The following is a 17,510-nucleotide window of genomic DNA, read 5'->3' on the forward strand; positions in this document are numbered from 1 at the left end:
TTGTGAACATATTTTGCATCTGTTGGCTGAAAAATGGAGATGGCACTGGGACCTCCTCCTCAGGGACGTGTCCATGGCAGCTGGTTTTTTTTTCCCTCTCCAACAACTAACACCTTCCTGTCTCAGTGTAAGAAGAACGACAGATGAAACTACATTGCAGGTTGGTACTACGCAATAACACACTCTGAAGCTGAAAGAGGCACTGTCACTTGTGCAGTATCGTAAGTTTTTCGGTATTACACTATGAGGTACTGGAAACAGAGAGAACGAATTTGATGGAGAAATTTTCTTAAGAATTCTTTATTTATTTTCGATTTGCGTGCTTGTAGCTTCGCGACAGAACTCCTAAAAATATGGCATTCAGCGGGACAGAACCTGCAAGCCAACACATCCTCCGTCTGACAGACGATCACATTACCCCTCAGCTACCGAAGACCTGCAGTATTATTGTCTCGCGTATTGTCCCAGTGGTGGACAGCACTGATAACTCGCAGCAAGAAAGACTAGACTAGTTGCTACTTCCATGTGGAATGTCTTCCCTGGACTCAAAACCATAAATTGGTAACCTTGTGTCTCACCTGAATTGAATATCATAAATATTATTCGATGCTAAAACACTTAAAATCAAGTGCATTTAGCAGGATAGTTCTGTGCCATCCAGGAAATAACTCGTAAGTCATTGAGTTGCCACTCTTATTTTGCATTATTGCCAAGATTTAATTTTACTGCCAGTAGGAAGAACACCAGCCGGTGTGTGTCTTGAATGAGCTTGGAAGTGATTGCAGCTTAAGTCTTAAAGACACATCCGCTGAGGGTCGAAATATCAAAAGCATAATACGTTCATCAGTTTTATTGCCATTTCTGTAACTAGCTTTTGGAACCAGAGGATAATAACTTATAATACGCAGGTCACTGACTGCAAATTAAATACCGTAAATCAATAACTGTTAGAATTATTTTTGTTTTTCTGTCTTATGCTCACTGAATACTGAAAAGCTCATTCACTGGACAAGATTCACCTACTTGAAGCATTTCAGTGGTTATACTGCAAACACAGCTTTTGATCATTATACGCTTTGAAAATATTTTTCTTAAGAATGCTGCCATTGGCGGTACCACCAAAACAGAAGAAGAAAAATTAAAAGATAACAACACACCACTGATAGCAAAATATGAACATCCATACAGAGAATTCTTAAGCTATGAATAAAATAAAGTTCCAAATCAGTTAGTATACTGGGCATGGAAACAATATGCCATGTCCAAACAAAAAAACAATTGTCTCCAAAACCATTGGAGAAAATTAAACCACCAGTCCTGAGACGAGCAGCACCTGTCACCAGAATTTGGAACAAGGAACAAGACATTAACCAAGAGACGTTTTTACTGGAAAAGCATTAGCATGAAACAAATGTTTTAAAGCTTCTCACATGAGCAAATGTTAAAACAAAATAAATTCAAGAATCAACACGACAGCCAACTTCAGTCACCATTGACAATTTCTCTTTCTCCAAAGGAGTTTGACAAATGTGCCACGAAATATGTAGCTGTGCCCTCTCAAGAAAACATTTATCGCGAAACAGACAAACGTTTTAGAAGCTTTCGAATAAAAATAAGTTTTGCAGCAGCTGTAAGCTTTACCACACACCATTACATTTTCCCAAAAGAAACCTGCAGTAGAAGATGGAATATGAGTCCTGCTAACATCCAAACAGATAGGAACTCTGAGACCACAGCTGGAGAAAATGTCTTCGCAGTTCACCTAAACGAACTAAGTTTGTTTTAGGTACTAATGTGAGAAGTATTGAAAATAACGTGCCGGTACTTGTAATTCAAAATGACGATGATGGTTTTGCAGTAGAAAACAGTCCGCCTCCGGTAGCTGAGTGGTCAGCGCGTCAGAACATCAATCCTAAGGGCCTGTGTTCGGTTCCCGGCTGGCTCGGAGATTTTCTCCGCTCAGGGACTGGGTGTTGTGTTGTCCTTATCATCATTTCATCCCCATCGACGCGCAAGTCGCCGAAGTGGAGTCAAATCGAAAGACTTGCACCCGGCGAACGGTCTACCCGAAGGGAGGCCCAAGTCACACGAGATTTCATTTAGTAGAAAACAGAGAAATGTGTCAGTAACGCTCTACCACCACAGAATATCAGACAAAACTGACTCCATGGGAAAAAATGGCCTCATGTCTTTCATTATGTTTGCACCAATGCTACCCATAAATACGTATTACTGCCAGGAAGTACTACTCTGCTTGTAATGTCATCTACTAAATATGAAAATCATGACTAGTATTCATAGGAGTCACCGTTTCATGTCGTAAGTACCATCTAACAATTTAATTTAATATCATAAGAGTGGTATTAAGCTGCACATATGTAGTAAGCTCACTTTTGCAGTGACACTGAACATTAATATGTAATTTTTATTCTTCATTATGCAGAACTTGTTATTTTATGATAACATTTCTTAAAAATTTACGTACTAGTAAATTTTTTTCCTTATCTGGGCCACTTACAGTATACGAATTATACTACAGTTTCTGTGATTATATATCTGGTTCCACATGTATTTGTCCATGCTCTTTGGCAGCCTCATTTCCATCTGCACACAATGTGAATTTTTTCCTCATGTGTAAATAAGCACATCAATCCCTATGTCCTTTTTTGAGCTTATGATTTTTTCCTGAAGCTATTGAAAGAATAAAATAAAATGAAAAGTAATTCCGCAACGTGTTTTAGTCATATAGCTCTATATCTACTCGAGAAACTTCAAAAGAAAAAAAAATCGAACAATACCACAATAAGTGTGAGTCATACGTTTTGAACAGTCACAGTTCTTTTCGGTCAATTTTTTTTCCATATTAACACAACATATATTAAAAAAATTACTGTAAAAATTGAGTACTGCTTTTTCGTGAGCGTAGAACAGCCATTTGAAGATGATACGTCGCGTACAAGCATTTGAAGACGATGTAGAAGAATAGAACTTTTCAAGGAAGTAGCGTGTGAAAATTGTGCAGTAATGAAGAGATTGAAAGCCATAAACAGAAATGGAAAACATATCAAAGCGTTCACTGGATTAATGGTTGCACATTTGCTGTGCGGAATGTGTTTATGGATGACGGTTGTGAAGCAACCCACAACCCTGGTACACAAATGGATGGAATTATTAGGCGTTACAAGTTCTCACACTGTCTTCTTTTTGATGCCTAAATATGGGCATTAGCAGACATGTGGCTAACTTAAGCATTGTTATATAGTCATTATTGTAATAAAATAAGTTTTCATAATGCTAAATTAAGTAGCAGAAAGTAAATAAGTGTGTAATATTTTCTCAATAAGTCGTTAACATTTCCTTAGCACATTGTTTTACGGCTCTCGGCTATTTCCTACTTAAACACCTGAATCAGAAGAGCAACGGCTCACAGTTTCTACTCAACAATTGTCAATACCTTTGGCAGTGTTTTCCTCTCCTTCTGGATGTGGATTCCAGTTAATTCAACGATATTTGGCGTGTTTGGCACAGGGTAGCTCAGGCTGAAGTGATTGTTGACCAACATCAGGCTGAAATTGTAATCCATCTTCCTCAACGTAGGTGGGTTCGGACCGGAATACTTCCTCATTTCCTCTTCGTGTCTTCCATAAAAAGCTCTCTCTTCAACAGCCAGCGACCGCAGCAAGATGTAAGCGTTGTGCAGTCTCTGCCAGAAGGTCATGTGGTCCGTGTAGCCGAGATTGTAGTCGGGGATGTAGGAAGGATTAATGGGACTGCCGAAGGTCTTCCGAATAAGTGACGTAGCTCCTAAAGAAGTGTATCCAATTAATGGTGGAGATCCCATTTTGTGTGCTAAGCCGTAATAACAGGAGCTGCCGAGTTTCTCTACGATGAATGCATCATACTTTTGCTCCACTCTGCAAGGCAAAACATAATTATCACGACTTCCCAAGAGGACGTGTTCAGCGAAGAAATCATTCGACACAAGTATGTAAAAAGAATAAGTGCCACGACACATAATTATTAAAAAAGGAACATCGCTCCCACACATGATAAAAACTAACGGAAGTAAAATTTTATTGTTCCAGATCACTGGAATTATTTGTAGTGTACTCATAACGCAATATTCAGCGTGAGGAATACTTTTAAATGCTTATACCTTCAACAGAAATTTGATTACACTGTTTTTCGCTACCTGAATCCTTTTAGTTCTACGAACCAGAAATATGTTTTAAGTAAACAGTAATACGAATGATTGACGTCTTGCTACATTCGAAAATCTCTAGTACGAAATTAAGTTAATTAATAAATTAAATACAGTAACAATTATGGTGTTACATTCGATACCATGCATTTGAAGAACATAGAACTACTGTGCAATGAAAATATTAGATTTGATGTGTGCTGTATACAGGTGCCGATATTTTTCTGATTGCATGTTAAAGCTACACACGAAGGCCATTCGGAAAGTAAGGTCCAACGGGTCGCGAAATGGAAAAGGCCGTTAAAATCCTATTAAGCTTTGCACATATGGGTTGGGCAGTATCTCTAGTATGCCTGCCGACTGTGTCACGTCGCTATTTTCAATAGTGAACACACAGGGAGCACGTAAAATGCCTGGAACGATAGTGCCTGCTTGGAGGTTTCGCCTGATTTCACGCAGGTGCATATAATGTAACTTTCATCCACTCCCCTCTTCACAATTCTCCGCCGCACACTGCAGGGGCTCTGAGGATGGCTCAGTAGAGTTTTCGATGGGAAGTGTTTGATCACCCACGATGTAGCCCCGACTTCTCTCCCTCCGATGTTCATCTCTGCTCGCATGAACAGCTGGCTATGAAGACAACATTTTGACAAAGACAACGAACTGTTGATTAACGTAGAGAAGCGGCAAAAGCGCTGATTTCTGCCGTCTATGACAAGGGTACAGGCGACTTAGCACAGTGCTACGGCAAAAATGTAAGTCGGAGCAGCGATTATGTGGAGAAGCAGCTGGAGGATGCAGCCAACTTTTGCAAAAGAAACATTTTTGATTTTCACTTTGGTTTTCATTCGCTTCCGATTGGACATCACTTTTCGAATAACCCCCATGCATAACGAACATTAAGTATTTGATATCCTCTTCTGGATAAAAGCATCCTCTACACTTTACAGTGCATTATGGTCTCTAGTTATATGCCTCCACCTTGCATATTTTAAAATTTTGAAACTCAATCCTTTATCCTTTCATCTACTTGCACAGCTACAGATTCCATTTACATCCATTTTTATTTTATCGCCGTTGGAATAAGGTTTTCTTCTCCATTCGTTTGTTTTCCAGATTTTCCTAGCAATTCTCAACATTCATCCTTTCGTTTTCCACTGAACAACAGTAGAAGGGCTATGTATGTTCTGGCACACTTCGTTTACTTTTGTCAAGTGGGCAGGTGAAAGCGCTGCCCGTAACATGATTAGCTGTGTCCACTTATCAAGCGCCTCATCACCTCTTGTCAAAGATGTCACAAGCTACACCCCTTTTACAAAGATGTCATATTGGGGCAAATTCAAAACATACATAGGAAACAAGCAGCCAGTATGTAGGTGCCATGTTAAATCTGAATGACTAGCAGTAATTACGAAACTCACATATAAGACTCACCTCCAGTGTGGGAAACGGTGCCAAGTTCAAAGATATTTGCATGTTAAAAAAATAAATTGATGCCAATCAGAAAAAAATGAAACACGTGAACACACAATGTTTATGTTATTAACTTACAAGTTACATAACGCTTGTACATGGCCATACTGTAATTGCTGTAACATAGTTGGTATAAGGCACAATTATATATTCACACATCAAAAAATGTGTTCTGCCGAAACTAATGCCAAAAATATACCTTTGGATGCAGAAATGAAAAAGTTGCAGATCTATTCCCATGCATAAATTGTTCTATAACAGCTCAAAACACATGAAGTGTGCAGTGAGTAATACCTGCTTTTGTGTTTTTGGCCCACAGTGAAAAATTGCCTTTTAATGACATGATTGTTATGAATAATAGCCAACTACACTGAATGTCAGTTGTTTATTTTTTATATCATTCAGGATGAGCCCATTTCAACATATTGCCAACGTCAGGTGCAGTGTAAATATATAAGTAAGTGATGGTCTTAATATAATGTCCTGTAACTATGGTCTGAAAATCTGTCTTGCGTCATTGGGTGTTTTTACCCTACATGTAACATTGTTGCTGTCACGTCCTGTCTTTTTCAGAATTACTACTTTCTCCTAGATGTACACTGGAGATGTACATCGGAATTTAGTTGGTTCCTATGTATGCTACTTTTCTGACAGCTTGGATGACAATAGATCAGCGATATTACATGTTTACACAGTAACCATTATAAATACGTGATTGCGAAATTCGGTTTTTTTTATTATTTTTATAGGTTTGGTTCCAATTATCTTTCCATGTAGAATTTGTTTTAGTTTTACTGAGATTTTTATTGTACTTTTTTAATTTTTATATTTTTAATCTTTTTTATTTTACATTTTTCAGTTATTTTACATTTTAAAAATTAATAATATAAAGAACTAAAAATGTAAAATAAAAATCTCAAAACTAAAACAAACTCTAGACAAAAAGATAAATAGAACCAAACATATAAAAATAATGGTAACCATGTAATACCGCTTATCCACTGTCATCCAAACTGCCAGAAAAGTAGCGTACATGGAAACCAACTAAAATCCTATATACATCTCCAATGTACACCAAGGAGAAAGTAATAATCCTGAAAAAGACTAGACATGACAGTAACGATATTAAATGTAAGGTAAAAAGGCTTATACATGCATTACAGCTTTTCAGATGATAGTTACAGACCATTATATATTTATAGCTTTTCAGATCATAGTTACAGACCATTAAATTAAAACCATCACTTACTTATGAAGTTACAGAGCACCTGATGATGGCAGTATGCCAAAATGCCAGTCACTATTAATTATTGCATTTTTCTATTGTAGAACACAGTACATTATCTTCTTCCGCTTGAATGGTGTTTGTTAAGGTGAAGCAATACAGAAAACCTTGTAAAATCAACAGGTGATGTCAGTTAGTTCTATGAACCACCAGTAACATAGCGTCAGAAGAAACTGTCAACACGCTTTACACATTTTAAATGTGGAGTTATCAGTGAAACACTTGGAATAAACATTATATATATATATATATATATATATATATATATATATATATATATATATATATATATACATATATATATGTGTGTGTGTGTGTGTGTGTGTGTGTGTGTGTGTGTGTGTGTGTGTGTGGGTGTGGGTGGGTGGGTGGGTGAGTGTGTGTTTTCCAATATACTTTACATGTGCAAATTGTACATTTTATCTAATTCTTTGGATAAATACTTTTGAACATGATGCAAAAACATTATATTATATAGATACCTTCGAGCTTTGCCAAAATGACTGCTGTGGGACACATTTTGACTGAATGTTTCATTTTAATGACGAAAGCACTGGTATGATTGGCTTTTTCGTTTTCATGCCTTTAATTTTCATGCCTTTCATGCACTGTTATTAGTTGGATACAGGATTGGTTGTGAGGTCAGAGTTACAAGTATGAACTGGGATTATTCCACAACATTAGATTTACTTTTACATTAAAACCATCTTGAAATTTCCACCAGCGCTATCTTGCCTTATTTAATTTTACATCAAGTTCCTCTTCGATTCCGCAAATGGAGTACTGCTAAACAGTTGAGCTTGGTGTAGCTGCAAACGACTGCACTGCCACGAAATGGAGACTGCCTGAATTCGGTGCTTACTTCAGAGTCGCTACAGAATTATTACTGAAATGTTATTATTTCTGTTACTTTGGGACCATGACGCAATTTTATGGTGTGTGATAGATTCCAGCCTGATGTAAGACGTGACTGCAGTCGTTTTGTATTGATAAAACTTTGAAAGGGCATACAACTGAACAACATCTGGTACATGCCGACATCTATAGGAGAATTTCACCGATATTTTAATACTCAAAACACTTCATTTAGCAACAGCTATAACATGTTTTATTTGTTATATAAAAAAACTTGCGTTGAACTTACTTCATGAATTCTTTCATTGACTCCAAACCAAACTGAATGTCGCAACCAGTTTCCGCCATATCAAAAATAAATTTTAGGATCGCCATAGGAGACGTTGGATCAGGAAATTCATTGAAGTCAATCCTTTCTCTGAAGGCTTTACTACTCAATGAAATGTCTATTTCAGAGTAGTTTGCAGTGGGAACCTGAAACAAGTATGGAAATGTAGTATGTTAGTTGTGAAAACAACAGTCAACTATAGGCTGACAGTACATTTAAGGGGACCACACCGTGGTTCAGATCGAAAAAAATCGATTTTCGGTTTTCATCATATTTCGATAGATTAAAGTTTTATTTAAGTACTCTGAAAAGGATTTTGCTGAAAAAATTTTTTTTGAGTATTTAAAGAGCATTTTTCTACAACGTGAGTTTATGTGCCACGCCCACTTTTCTGTCACCCACTTTTCTGTCACCCACTTTTCTGCATATATTTTAGACCTTTATATCCCCTACATTGCACGTTAGGGACCTTTTTTTTACTCCTGAGTGTGTTGGCTCTCCTTCGAATGCAACAGTTGGTATTCTTTTGTTTCTGCTGTTTGTAAACAAAACGCTTTCAAAACAATGGCTCTGAGCACTATGGGGCCTAACATCTGAGGTCATGAGTCCCTTAGAACTTAGAACTACTTAAACCTACCTAACCTAAGGACATCACACACATTCATGCCCGAGGCAGGATTGGAACCTACGGCCGTAGCGGTGGCGCGGTTCCTGACTGACGCATCTAGAACCCCTCGCCCACCGCGGCCGGCAACACGCTTTCAAACACGCGGTTAGTTTTGTTCAAGTGTGATTGCGAGTGGTTGTTATACTTACGTTTACAGTGCTTGTTTACCTGTGTTTTGTTGTGTTTATTGAAGATAACGAAAAGTAAAGGCATTTTCAAGAAACGACAATTTAGAGGAAAAAGGTTTAGAAAGCTTTCTGTACAAGTGGTTATGTCACCTGGCAACGATGTTTCTAATTGTAATTCTTCAACAAGTGTGTCATCAAAGAAGCTCTCACCATTTCAAGAGTGTTACAACGAATTTATTGTGACAAGGAGTGCTATAACATTATTATAAATTTGAGAATATTATCAGATGTAATTTCTAAATTTGTGCAATGTAGACAGTGTGGTGAGTCACAGAGTGTGAAAATTTGAGAGTGCCAGCAGGATTTTCTCCTCGGCCTAGCAAATGCTTTGGATTTAATTTGCACTAAATGCTCAGCTGTGATTTCATTTATGAGTTCTTCAAAACCAGATGCAAGTGGCCCTTATGAAATCAATACTAGATTAATTTATGCCTTACGATCTATTGGCAAGGGCATGGCTGCAGGGACAACATTTTGTTCCATGATGAACTTACATCAACCACCAAATAAATTTGATAAACTTACTGCGATATTAGAGAAAACTGTATGTGAAGTCATTGAGGAAAGCATGAAACTGGCTGCTAGGGAAGCAGTGGATGGCATTGAACGATGTTCGGATATTGCACTTGAACCTGATGAAAGTTGGCTGAAAAGAGGACATACTTCTCTGAATGGAGTAGTGACTGCCACGAGTGTAGACACCGGTAAAGTGTTAGATGTGGAGTTAATGCCTAAATATTGCAAATGTTGTAACGTCAATGAACATAAAGAACAAAACTGAGTGGCTAATTTTACAGGAACAAGTGGTGGTATGGAAGTTCATGGAGTACAACAAATATTTCATTGCGTACGGTACACCAGATATTTGGGCGATAGTGACAGTAAGGCATACAACAATGTGGTGAACTCTAAGCCATATGGAGATGCCATTATTAGCAAAATAGAATGTGTAGGCCATGTTCAAAACGTTTGGGAACAAGGCTGAGAAAACTATTTATAGATATGAGAGGGAAAAAATTAGAAGATGGAAAATTGTTGACTGGACAGGGTCGGTTAACTAAAACTGAAATAGAAGACTTGCAGGTATACTACGGGCAGGCAATTAGAAGAAATAAAGAAAATCTGGAGGCAATGAAGAGAGATGTTTGGGCCATATTCTTCCATAAGTTCTCTACTGACCATAAGCCATGTAATGAATTGTATCCATCAGGAGAAAATTCGTGATGCAAATACAATAGGGCTCAGGCAACTGGAGAATCTTATTCTCACCAGCGTTCTCTTCCTGCTGCTGTTATTACAGCAATTAAACCTATTTTCAGAGACTTGGCTTATTCTGACCTTCTAAGAAAATGTCTGCATGGGCAGACACAGAACCCAAATGAATGGTTCTATAGCATAATTTGGAACAGCCTTCCTAAAACTGTATTTGTAGGCATGCATACAATGAAACTAGGAGTTCATGATGCTGTTATTATATTCAATTGTGGTGATATTGGAAAGTGTTTGGTACTGAAAAAGCTGAGAATTAATCCTGGTGAAAAGATGATCACTGGGCTGCAACATTGCGATAAAATGAGGATAGCCGATGCAGACAGGTCTATATGGCCAAGAAAGCAAGACAAACATCCAGGAAGGTGAAAAAGAAGCTGGAATACCTGCTAGAGACCAAAGAAGGGCCATCATATGCAGCAAGACAGTTTTAACTAACTGGAAGCAACAAATTTCAAAAGTTTTTTCTTTAAAGTCAATTTCCCGCAAACTAAAATTTTTCAGTACATATGCCCCACTATATCAGAAACTATCATAGATAAATGAATACAATTTTATGAGACTCTGTGTAACATAAAAAGCCACATCTGGTACTACATTCATTAATATTCCCCCATTAGGAAGTTCACAAAAATATTTTCTGCACAAAAAACTTAATATTTTTTGTTAATTAATTTAAAAAAGTATTTCTTAAAAATTGTAAAATGGATAAAGTAGATTTTAGTACAGTTGACTCTATTAGCATCATGTAACATTCAGTAAAAATATTAAGGTCCTGCATCAAATAGTTTTTTTCCAGAAATGGATGAAATACTTACCTAAATTAACATGGGTTAGATAGGCAGGATGTGGTCCCCTTAACAAAAAGTGCTTTGTACGGTATAATCCAATAGAAAATATAAACATAATCTATTCACTGTATTTTCTTCCTGATTTATTTCTGTAATGTTGTACATTAACATTTCTTTGCATTATGTCAGCAGAACGTCGTTCCTTAATATATGTAGATATTTTCTCCTTTAGTGGCATTCACAAAATCTAATGGGTACACCCATATGGGTAACTCAGCTGTCGTGAAGTTATAAGCGATCTCAATCAGTGATGTCGTTTGCAGGTATTTAGAAAATTTTATCTTTGAGAATGGTGTACTCTCTGCCATTTCAAATTCTGGGAATGCCTGGTGCATCACTTATAGCAGCCTTTGATGAGGGTGATGGTGCTACACCTTCTTGAGTAACGACTGCTGGTTTGTTGTCAGCTAATTGTGGCTAAGCATACAGTTGCCATAAATTAAGGTAATGGATAAAACGGATACTTTTTTCTAAGAAAATAGAATCCATCAATGTTAAGGGCCCCCAAACTACGCCGTATACTCACTGTATGGTTATAATGTACCATTTCACTCACGATATATGATGATCTATGTACAACGTAGTATGTTGGAATTTCTCAGTGAAGTATAATCTTCTCTCTTCAGAAGACCAAAAACTAAGTTGCTCTTTTAGAGGTGTCACGTTTGCTACGACTGCTATACTGAAACCAGTTTTACTGAGAGGCCACTCCTGTCTCCAGAGTGGTGTGTGAGCGGAGCTAAGGCATGCGATCGCCTGATATCACGGAGAGTACAGAATTAAGAATGATTTCTCACCAACAACATTCTTTAATAATTGGTACTTCAAACAAGGGATCGATGAATGCTGGCCAGGAACTGGCCATGGCTAGTGGGCGGCGGTGAGCACGCTGAGGCAGCAGGATCCTGTGGCAGCATAACAGTGCCTGCCTGGCTGCCAGCGACGACTCTGCAGATCCATTTCGAAGTTTGGCACCATCCGGGCTACCTGACGGCCCAGTCTGGTACGACAAAGGTACCCCACTCTCACGTCGTTGACTGAGGTAACGCTGTGTTGGGCTAAGGAGGTATGGCCAACCTTCGTTGAACCTTTTTTCGGATTCACGTAATTGAGCTCGTGACCCTTCTCATCCTGTGACACGACAGCACCACTCACGGGGCATAAAAACAAAACTATAGCGTCTGTGATAATGTTTATCGGGTAATGCGCCGATTCAAATCGCACCCCTTTCCCGACGTGCTTCGTGAACAAACTATGTCCCAAAACAGCGTTTAGAGAATACACTCGTTTTATGTAAAACACATCTTCAGACGGTTACATTTATTCACAGGTTGTGAATATTTTTTCATTACTTATTACGTTTTGCAATAGCTGTCTTAAGACTTCCAATGCAAAATTCTGAAACGCCATTACTAAATAAACAATGTTCACGTCACGTAAAATAACGCAAACACGTGAAGATGGGATCTTGACATGTCGCCTAAAAAGGCTACTGACAGCTGCTAATTCTTAGTTTCAACAGTTGCAGTGTTCTAGTACACCCACTACCGACAAAAATTACTTGCTAATGTTCAGTACGAGAAAGAACGAAAAAACAAAATACGACAAGCAGATAGGCAATCCCAGTCGACAAGGAATTAGGAGTACGTTTGCGATTTTTAGGCACAAGCACCTCATTCGAATGTTTGAAATTTAGTGTGTTACTATCCACAAACACAATTAGCAAACATTTTTTTTAAAAAATGCCCAAAACTACTTTACGTCACTGATCGCCTAGGCATAGGTTATTTCTGTAACACCTAACAAATTAAACCATCGTTACTTTGTTCATTTCAAAAAGTTTAAAGGTCTACGTCGCTTGAACTTTGCATATATGGGATGTAGTACACAGAAGCCAAACTGGAAAAATGCAAACAGCAGAACGGCGAATTGACAACGGATAGTAGTACTCGTCCCCACATGCACAACACGTAGTGGCAATACTTAGAATATTTTGGTCGGCATCAATATTGTTCATAAATATTACCGGTATTGACAACATCTCAGTGTTCCGCCTGAGACAGACATTGTATTGACGTTTTAACAATAATATTGACGTGTTAGGTACCATTAACCTCCGTGTGATAATTCCACCATTGCAGATCGTAGGCACGAATTGTATGCACTGCACTGCATTTTGTTAGCACTGCACAAAATGTCCGAAGCTGCTCAAAACCCTGACAGCCGAAGGTACTAAAACATTTTACAGGCTTAACAGCTAATAAAAATGCAGTGCACATTTGACGTTGACACAATACCAGAGCCCCTATCACATAAGTTCGAAGGTATAGAATCCGTGACGTTAATGTGTGTGAATAATTTATTTTAGCTTGGCACACATAAATTATACCTCAACATATGTCCTTGCTATGTCTCCAAAAAATTTCTTCTGCAGGTCGGACTGAAAACGCTCTCACAGGTTGTATCTGGCCCACAGGTCTTCGGCAGACCCGCTCGTGGGCTACGACATGTACTATTGATCGAACGTCGCGTTGCAGAATTCTATCCTAGCATTATTGCAGAGCACAGCAGCCGGATTATAATAAAAGTAAGTAGGTGGATAGCTTGCATACAGCTTGACTGGTTTCGATGGCCTGCCTGAGGCCAATCTGAAACATTGCCTCCCTTATTTGGAGAATTCGATCTTCCGAATTTCTAGTGTGCTGCTAGACCTGTGAAATACTAAAACCACATGGGAGTACTATGTCTATAGTTTTTCACTCTCTCTCTCTCTCTCTCACACACACACCACTGTTCGCACTTTATATGTTGTCTGTTTTTCTTGCCTACACTAGGGCTTTGGCGAAACTACGTGAGTAGTGCTCGTTGCCCATCACTCGCTTCACCTGCGCATGTGGAAGCACGCAGCGGGCTGTTTCCACACTCAGTATCACGCGGTTTCACTCAGCACGAAGCGGCACTCAGCCACCGCGTGCTGGGCAACAGCTGCGTGGCCCTGCCAAAATGAAGCGGCACTACTGGGCCAAGCATTAGTATACATTTAGGATTAAAGTTGATTTTCAGCTGTCGATTTTGCATATTTCCTATGGAGAAAATTGAATGACGTGTACCTGAGATTCCTTGTTACTAAAGCGACTGAGTAAGATTATGTATAAGAAAACCTAAAATGATAATCGAATACTGAATGTTACTGAAGGTCATTGATTTATCTGTGAAAGTCTTCATTCGCGTGACTGAAAGCAGATGAAGTAATGCTAAAGTGATTAGTATTTTGCACTTCGTTTTGTACTTAGTTTATAATTAACAAAAAATTTGAATCCAGTTACGCTGTAGGCTCTCGTGAGTATATCGAGCAAATGAACTAATATGAATCGTCACCACTGATAATATTAAGTTCAAGTACCGCATAGAGGAAAGAAGTGCACGTTATAGTGGTAAGCAGGGATGAGAATTTTCGAATAAACTTCTTTCTGGATAATTATGATAATAAGTATGTCATTCAAACAAACTTGATAGTCAATAAATTATTTGTAACTTAAATAACGAATAACATATAACGTCACTATATTTTCTTCCTTAACTTCTTGTACAGAATTGTGTAACTGGTGATTTGTCGTGTCTGTGTGCAATTTCTATCATACAAATAAAATATTAATGGTTACTACAGAGATTTGTTTCGGGGGCTCAGTGGCTTAAGTTACAGACTACAAAACGGAAGGTTTTTGGTTCGATCCACGGTCCATCTTACGATTTTCTGTATCTTCTTTCACTTATAACAAAGACAAAAAAAATGTAAGTCAGTTTGCGCTGTGGTTAGGAGCGCATTTTTAAATGTATCCCCCCCCCCCCCTTAGTTGGCTGTATTAAGTCGGTACAGAAGTCGGAGGAAGTCAAGGGAGCACCACCGTGCCTAGTGACGCACCGGAGTGTTCCAGTCAACCTTCGGGTTGAGCACAGATTTACTTCATTTGCTGCGTAACAAATGAAACACAAGAATAGTTGTAGGCAGACGGCCTTAGTAGTCACTTTTATTTAGTTGTTTCTGCACCAGTCAGTACTTCTCCCCCTCCCCCTCCTAAGATGCTCAAGGACTCTTCGTAGGTAGCCAACAATGAACACGCAGTCGATAAAAACTGTAAATTTTCAGTACCTTCTTTAGATTTATAGCATTATTGGATACGAATGTCTCCATTTGTTCGTGTCTGCAGTGCTTCAGAATGAATGAACCAAAGAAGAACTCAGTGAATCCCAACGAATAACATCAGCAGACTTTCAATCTAAAATGTCCCAGAACGTTTATGGAAGGCTCCTGCACGTTTAAAGTCATTCAGACGTGTTTCAGGATTCACTCTGAGTAAGCTTTCCTTTGCCGGCAGGTGTGGCCGAGCAGTTCTAGGCGCTTCAGTCTGGAACCGCGAGACCGCTACGGTCGCGGGTTCGAATCCTGCTTCGGGCATAGATGTGTGTGATGTCCTTAGGCTAGTTAGGTTTAAGTAGTTCTAAGTTATAAGGGACTGAAGGCCACAGATGTTAAGTCCCATAGTGCTCAGAGCCATTTGAACCATTTTTTGTGGCCCGCCGCTTACGACGTAGACCGTTTTGTGGCTGGCATCGAGGGCGTGACGCATGCTGATATGAGGCATGGGCGCAAGGAGGGATTTGTCCAGTTTAGCGGCAGTTACGCTGGTAAAGGCGGCGCATCCCGTACGACCAGTCGCGTTAAGGGATGTTGCTATCTCTGTGGCGATCCGGGCCACCTCGCTCGCGATTTTCACGGTGAGGAGGAAGTGCAGTCGAACAGCTAGTGCCGAAAGGGATCAAGCAATTTGTATTGCGTTCGGTCGAAGGTTTGCAATAATGTCAGGGCGGTGAAGGACATTCCGCTGCCCTTTACGTACGCGAATCTTAATCACAAGCCCATCTATGCGTTATTAGACTCAGGGAGCAGTATTATTAAATTATGAATGGTACGTTTGAAAATTCCCTGACTTACAACCGCGCCACGCGAACTTATATCGCGGTTAATGTCCAGCCTCTCGATTTGACTTTGTTGTTGCAGGTTTTCTATAGAATTGGCGTTTTCCCTGACCCTTCCAGGTATTGGTGGCGAAAGGTTTGCGCATTCACTTGTTGTTAGGATCTGTTTTTGTCAAAAGGATTACGTTAGTTCTGAATTATTCACGGCGGTTTTCCATTTCAAATTGTCCATTTGTAAAGTTTCGTTTGCGTCAGCACTACAAATTCTCGGGTGGTTGTTCGACAACAACTAATTACGGTGGATCTGATGTGACTGATTTGTCCAGGGAAGAAGCTCGAGAGTGACTGAAGCTGTTACAGCGACGGATGGATTATGCGTGACCAACAAATCTGAATATCGTTTCTTGCCGTCGGTTGAGGTGCCAGGTAGGAAGTCCCCTTACATGTCGCCTCCTAAAATGAAAATGGAAAATATGCCGAATGAGGCCATTAGTCGTTACTCTACATCTCTCCCATTTTCTTGGGGGGGGGGGGGGGGGGGAAGGATGTAGACGAGTAGTTGATTATCTGGTTTTGAATCGTAAGGTGATTCCGGAGTACTTTGTTTACTAACAGCAAGAGAATTCTGAGAATAATTAAGAAGGCAGAAAGAAGCTGGGTCCTTTAATCTGAAAGGTACATTTGAATTTGTTGCTGAAGGGCCCATTATTCACAGTGTTTAGCGTAATGTAAGCAACTCTTATTTTCTGCCAAATACGTTTTACTAGCCAGACTATTCTCCTAGTTAAAACGTTGGATTTCCTAGCGAGTACCAACCTACTACCTGCTGCTCTCCCATTTGAGACATGTTAGAGCGAGGTCCCTTACCGAGAGAGAGGAGCATGTACATCACAGTTATACTAGCGACTGGCGATCAAATTTCGTTTGGTAAACACGATTGTAATAATTGTGACCGATTTTGGAACTATTTCTCGTCAACAGGAACATCCTGAGTGGGGCTTGCCGCTAAGGCCTATATGCACAGCAGGTTCGAAGGAAACTTGTCAACAAGAAATCTAGGTGAAATACTCATTAATCACTAAAAATGAGTTACTCTTTTACAATCCACTGAAACAATGACCAGATTCGCAAGAGAGGAGATACTACAAATCAAGAGATGGTAGGCAGCCTGTACAGTTGGTATGTTACAAGTCCATGTGAATGTAACTAGACAATCTTTCCACTAACGAGAACACTCAACTAAACAAGGAAATGGAGCGATAACAGTATGCCGTAGCGCCGAAGACACCAGTTGCCGACGGCACCTCGCACAACTACATCTTTTGAGTTGCCTCGAATGGAACAGACACCGCGGAAACTCTGAACTTCGGAGCTCCGCCACCAGAACAGCGGGTGGCGACAAAGCATTCCTGCCAG

At 39.3% G+C, this 17,510-nt stretch overlaps 1 protein-coding gene across 6 annotated transcripts in view; it reads right to left on the reverse strand.

Annotated features, from left to right (window-relative positions):
• The window catches only part of LOC126253003 (UDP-glucosyltransferase 2-like), a 324,067-nt gene that overhangs the window by 189,049 nt on the left and 117,508 nt on the right, over positions 1-17,510 (reverse strand). For 4 of the 6 annotated variants that reach the window (XM_049954046.1, XM_049954049.1, XM_049954047.1 and 1 more), the window contains exons 3-4: positions 8,104-8,288; positions 3,455-3,914 (exon numbers count right to left, since the gene is read on the reverse strand). The exons of the other annotated variants lie outside the window; for them this stretch is intronic. In XM_049954046.1, the coding sequence (XP_049810003.1) occupies positions 3,455-3,914; positions 8,104-8,288 (645 nt within the window). The remainder of the gene's footprint in view (positions 1-3,454; positions 3,915-8,103; positions 8,289-17,510) is intronic. 6 annotated transcript variants of the gene reach the window in all.

Source organism: Schistocerca nitens, chromosome 4 (genome assembly GCF_023898315.1).
Source record: "Schistocerca nitens isolate TAMUIC-IGC-003100 chromosome 4, iqSchNite1.1, whole genome shotgun sequence".
Lineage (NCBI taxonomy): Eukaryota > Metazoa > Arthropoda > Insecta > Orthoptera > Acrididae > Schistocerca > Schistocerca nitens.